The 6000-nt window shown below is 44.3% G+C and overlaps 1 protein-coding gene across 1 annotated transcript in view; it reads left to right on the top strand.

The window, feature by feature from the left end:
* The first annotated feature begins 760 nt into the window (after positions 1-760).
* The window catches only part of LOC115176347 (pleckstrin homology domain-containing family O member 1), a 57290-nt gene continuing 52050 nt past the window's right edge, over positions 761-6000 (top strand). Inside the window, exons 1-2 of the mRNA XM_029736274.1 lie at positions 761-1292; positions 1985-2131. Of these exons, the coding sequence (XP_029592134.1) occupies positions 1266-1292; positions 1985-2131 (174 nt within the window). The 5' untranslated portion in view covers positions 761-1265. The remainder of the gene's footprint in view (positions 1293-1984; positions 2132-6000) is intronic.

The following is a 6000-nucleotide window of genomic DNA, read 5'->3' as shown; positions in this document are numbered from 1 at the left end:
GTAACATGCTGACAACATGATGACAAATCTTTGGAGATGTGCTTTACCTTGTTTGGTGTCAATTCAGTAGTGACTCAGTTTTGTAAAAATATTTGTTTTAGGGGGAAATTAAAATAATGGTGTTGAGAAGACACTGGAGAAAAACATATTTCAGGCACAGCAATCTTGTTTATTCATATTGGTGTAGTCCTATCCTTTCTGTTTTACAACATCAAGAGTGTGTGAAAGTGGAAAGGGGGCTTAAGGGATAAGCTTCCTCAGATATTCTTGGAAACCTAAGACGGTCAGCAAAGGATGGAAACAGCAAGTGGCCGTTTTGTTGTTAATGAGACTGACTATTACACCACAGGTATAACATTTTCCACCCCATAGCCCAGACCTATATTCTATCATCCTATAATATTCTAGTCTTATTGATATTTTTTTGTGAGATCTTGAGGGTCATTTGAACATCACAACATAATTAAAGATGCCCTCCAGGATCTTAAACACATCAACTTTGTAAGATATAGTATATTACGAATTGGATTTGTAACATATACAAATTGAACAGGATGTAACATATATGAAATGGATGACTTAGTACACAATTTGATGACATTGTACACAAAAAACGGGGACCACAATTGGCTCTTGAGCATCACTTCCGGCTGAAATTATACAAAAGTTAGAGAGTGCAATTTAACATTTTCTAGACATCACAGTACTTGTAGCCTAACACCCCCTCCCACACACACCCACTTTCTACAGAAAATAATTTTCATGTTTGCGTCTTTCACACGAACCTCGTGCCTTCATTCCTTATTTTCCGTGATGATATCATGACTCGGTAGCCCTACAGCTTTGGTTTTAGAGAGATGGAGCCGCCGAGTTACAGAGCGGGGGAGAAGGCTATCCAGTCTCCCAGCTGCATGCTCTCTAATAACCAAAACCTCGGAGAAGAGAGGAGAGGGAGGGTGACTCATCCGCGTAACTAGACATTACCAGTTCAGTTCAGTGTTCAGAGCATGCGAGAGCGTAGCTAGACCAACCGCATTCAGTTCTAACTACAAAGGAATAGAGAGGGAGAAATTGAAGTGTTCCAGCCTAGGGAGGTGGCGAGGAAAGGAGCAAGACATAGGCTACTGGCGGCTTTCGAGCTTCACGGGCATATACACCCCGTGTCCAGAATTTACGGCGATTCTTGGCATCAGCCTATTGTACAAAATTGCGGATTTATAACTGTGTGAAGTCGGGGATAGTCATCGACAGTCTTATCCTTCACAATGAAGAAAAACAATTCAGCTAAACGGGTAAGATCTGAAACGATGCAAGTGATGATCACTTCAGCTTCAACGTAATAACGGGTTTCTGGTTAACTGCTACTGCAAAGAATGTAACAAAAAGCTACAATGTAACGACTGTTGTATTTAATAAACACGTCAATGCTACTTGATACGTTACTGACTCGGTTACTTTGTAGCCAAGTCTCAGTCCAAACTCCAAAGTGATGCATTTGTTAGACATGCTGCTTTGCTTTATTTATTCATTGTCTAACTGGAGAATGTCCCCCACTATCTTAACTTGGTTAACAAAATGATATTTGACTAGAGATCTAGCAGTGTAGAGTTTAAAAGTGTTCTGATGAAATGCTTGTAGTGGATGCTGTGAAAGACAGACGTTTTTAGGGACTGCTCTTTTTGTGTATAACGGAATCCGAGGATTTTAAAACGAGCTTTATTCTTGGAATGCAATTATCTAACGTGGTCGGTGTAGCCTAACTGAGATCATAAGATGGTGACAAAAACACTAGCCCAAGAAAAACGGTGCGCGCAAGGAATGTGACAGCATCTACATGACAAAGGAAATGACAGGGGGCTGAGTCGCCTCACAAAAAGACTCTCCTCTTTTTCTTGTCTGTTCAGTCCCACTTTCGAATCTAAACGAGGTGCTCTGGCAATTTCATGTCTTAACCTCTACTTTGTTGCTTTCGTTGAATATGCAGGGCCCGCAGGACACAAACCAGCACAACACGCAGCCAGACAAAATCGGTTGGATTCGCAAGTTCTGTGGCAAAGGGATATTTAGGGAGATCTGGAAAAATCGTTTTGTAATACTCAAAGGGGACCAACTTTACATCTCAGAGAAAGAGGTAAGTGACGCCTCTTCATTGAACAGCTGATATTTACACACCTTGACATTTTTTAGAGCATTGAACACGTATTTTTTTAACTTTTCAAATGCAAACAGAACCAGCACATCTTTTTACACTAATTTTGGGGTACATTGAAATAGTCCTTGTTGAGCATCAACACTGTGAAATATAGGCTACTTTATGACATCATACCGTGGGTTATAAATGACAGTATTTCCAGTGACAACATACAGTATATGGAGTGTTTAACCATGTGGTCATGTAGCAGTCTCAAGAGAGACTCTAGACATGCTCTCCTCTGTTCTGGATCCACTCAGACTGATGGACCAAATCAGCAGCTCCAAAAGCTTTGTGTTTGTGTGTGTGTGTGTGTGTGTGTGTGTGTGTTCAGGTTCACTTAAGGCTTCACATAAATCTCTGTATCCTCCCGCCAAGCCTCATCTATCATCCCTCTGGGGCTGGTGTGCCAACGAGTTCTGTCTTTCTCTCTCTCATTCTCTCTCCCTCTCCGTCTGTCTGTCTCATTCTCTCTCCCTCTCCGTCTGTCTCTCTCCCTCTCCCTCTCCGTCTGTCTGTCTCTCTCCCTCTCCCTCTCCGTCTGTCTGTCTCATTCTCTCTCCCTCTCCGTCTGTCTGTCTCTCTCTCTCTCCCTCTCCGTCTGTCTGTCTCTCTCCCTCTCCCTCTCCGTCTGTCTGTCTGTCTGTCTGTCTGTCTGTCTGTCTGTCTGTCTGTCTATCTGTCTCCCTATCCCTCTCCCTGTCCGTCTGTCCGTCTGTCCGTCTGTCCGTCTGTCCGTCTGTCCGTCTGTCCGTCTGTCTGTCTGTCTGTCTGTCTGTCTGTCTGTCTGTCTGTCTGTCTGTCTGTCTGTCTGTCTGTCTGTCTGTCTGTCTCTCTCCCTCCCTCTCCCTGTCTGTCTGTCTGTCTCTCTCCCTCTCCCTGTCTGTCTGTCTGTCTGTCTGTCTGTCTGTCTGTCTGTCTGTCTGTCTGTCTATCCCTCTCCCTGTCCGTCTGTCCGTCTGTCCGTCTGTCCGTCTGTCTGTCTGTCTGTCTGTCTGTCTGTCTGTCTGTCTCTCTCTCTCCCTCCCTCTCCCTGTCTGTCTGTCTGTCTGTCTGTCTGTCTGTCTGTCTGTCTGTCTGTCTGTCTGTCTGTCTGTCTGTCTGTCTGTCTGTCTGTCTGTCTGTCTGTCTGTCCCTCTCCTTCTCTCTCTCCGTCTCTGTCTCTCTCCTTCTCTGTCTCTCTAGGAGTCTCTCTCTCTCTCCCTGTCAGCAACAAACCTGAGCTGCAGCACACCTTCCACCTCACTGGAGATCCAACATTATAGATGAAGAACTCCACTGTATGTCTGCTCTACACTATACTTCAGTCCTTTGACCTACAGTGTCTGTTATCATTGCAGTCAGACGTCAGAGTGCTTTGAATGGCTGAAGTCTGATTCATTACTCCTGTTAGTTGTCCACAGCAAAACAGCTTGACAGAAGATTAGAAAGTATCCCCATCTCAAATCTGCGCTCATAGAGTGTGTATTAATAGAGCTAGGAAGTCTCCAGAGACCTCTAGAACATCAGTCTAATCTTATGACAGAAGGAGTTGTCGGAGAGATAACCCTAGATGGTAATAAGGCACGCAGTAACTGCCGTGGTCAGGCTCACTGAGAACAGAGAGCGTGCTCCAGGCATAGCTATGAGACAGCACAACAGCACCCGGATGGTTGTGGTGTTGCGATTTTAAGGCCGTAACGTTGTGGTAACCATAGTGACAGAGCCAGCCTGTGATGTGTCAGGGTGATTGCTCCAGATATTAAACAGAGGCAATAATGAGCCACATAGTCAGTCAATGTGGTGCTTGATACAAGGCAGATGCAGTTTTAAACCGCTTAGCTGAGAGTTACAGGGAATTTGCTACAAACGCACATGTACACACGCGCAAACACACACACACACACACTGACTGCGATCGGGCACTGACAGTTCTCTTGCTGGGCTTGCTTTAGAGTTGCAGGGTATTAGTATTCTGCCAAGCTCAGCTGAAGCTTACAGGAGGATGTGTTGGCAGCTTCTAAGGGACCACTTTAACACCTTACTCCAATTGTAAACATAACTCCAGGGATCACAGCGGAATCTGACAGACACTGAAGATTCCAAACTGGGATCTAATCAATCCTAACATATTCACAGCTTTGAGGGAAAGTAGCCTTTGAGAGTTGAATATCAAGGCATATGTGGCAAAGAAATGCCTTCCAGGGTTTTGGTCACTTGAAGAGGTCACCAAGCGTATCAATGTAGTGCCCTTTTCAGTCATTTGTCACAGAATGATAAACAAAACCACCCAGAGCTAAGTACCCCAAAATAACTAACCTTAGGAGACAATGGCAAAGGAAAGCTTCCCTTTGGAAACCCACCAGATAGAACATTAGCTTTTATCATTGTCAGATAAAATGGGGAATTCATGATCATTTCCCATTGACATTCTGTCATGGGGCATGTTAAGGTGGGTGACGTCAGTGCAGCTCATATATTCACCCACCAAGCCTTCACTTGAGTTGACTGTCATGACTTATTGTCAGCAGTCCTGAGAGAGATTTTAACAATGGAGGGAGCATGAGTCACAGGTCCAGTCTGTAATCAACCTGCACGCCCTTTCCCTACACCTTTCCAAGGGTCGTTATAGACCTGTGAGAATCTGATGGCTGTAAACAATATGGCTGGAACTCTATGCAGCCAACGGGTTGGCCAAATCCTATTCTTTCAGATCTGTAACTGATGACCCTGCGTAACAAGTAGCTTGGGTCCATATCAAGTGGCTTGCAGGTAGGTCTAAAATCTATGGTCAACAAAGAAAGTGCCTTCCTCGACTTTCCTCAAGTGGCTTATAGGGCCAAATGTCAACCCAGCATTATTTTTCAAGACAGTGTGGGCATGAGGTCAGGTTTCATGGAGATCTGAGAGGAAAGGCCTCCCCGTAGTTGGGACAGCTGTGAGGAGCGAGCTCTGGCAAGTGGGCGAGCTCCGATTTCACCTCGCTGACCAACCTGTTCCAGCCTGACGTCTGTCATGTTCTGATTCAGTCTCTGTCCACTTTCACTATGATGTCTGGTGTGTTTCACTCCACTTTTTACATACCTAACCACATTCCTGTTTCCCAGTTCACTATGATGTCTGGTGTGTTTCACTCCACTTTTTACATACCTAACCACATTCCTGTTTCCCAGTTCACTATGATGTCTGGTGTGTTTCACTCCACTTTTAACATACCTAACCACATTCCCGTTTCCCAGTTCACTATGATGTCTGGTGTGTTTCACTCCACTTTTTACATACCTAACCACATTCCTGTTTCCCAGTTCACTATGATGTCTGGTGTGTTTCACTCCACTTTTTACATACCTAACCACATTCCTGTTTCCCAGTTCACTATGATGTCTGGTGTGTTTCACTCCACTTTTTACATACCTAACCACATTCCTGTTTCCCAGTTCACTATGATGTCTGGTGTGTTTCACTCCACTTTTTACATACCTAACCACATTCCTGTTTCCCAGTTCACTATGATGTCTGGTGTGTTTCACTCCACTTTTAACATACCTAACCACATTCCTGTTTCCCAGTTCACTATGATGTCTGGTGTGTTTCACTCCACTTTTAACATACCTAACCACATTCCTGTTTCCCAGTTCACTATGATGTCTGGTGTGTTTCACTCCACTTTTAACATACCTAACCACATTCCTGTTTCCCAGTTCACTATGATGTCTGGTGTGTTTAACTCCACTTTTTACATACCTAACCACATTCCTGTTTCCCAGTTCACTATGATGTCTGGTGTGTTTCACTCCACTTTTTACATACCTAACCACATTCCTGTTTCC

This window comes from Salmo trutta, chromosome 37 (genome assembly GCF_901001165.1).
Source record: "Salmo trutta chromosome 37, fSalTru1.1, whole genome shotgun sequence".
Classification (NCBI taxonomy): Eukaryota; Metazoa; Chordata; class Actinopteri; order Salmoniformes; family Salmonidae; genus Salmo; species Salmo trutta.
Note: the sequence above shows the minus strand (reverse complement) of the source record. Positions and strands in the feature narration are given on the sequence as shown.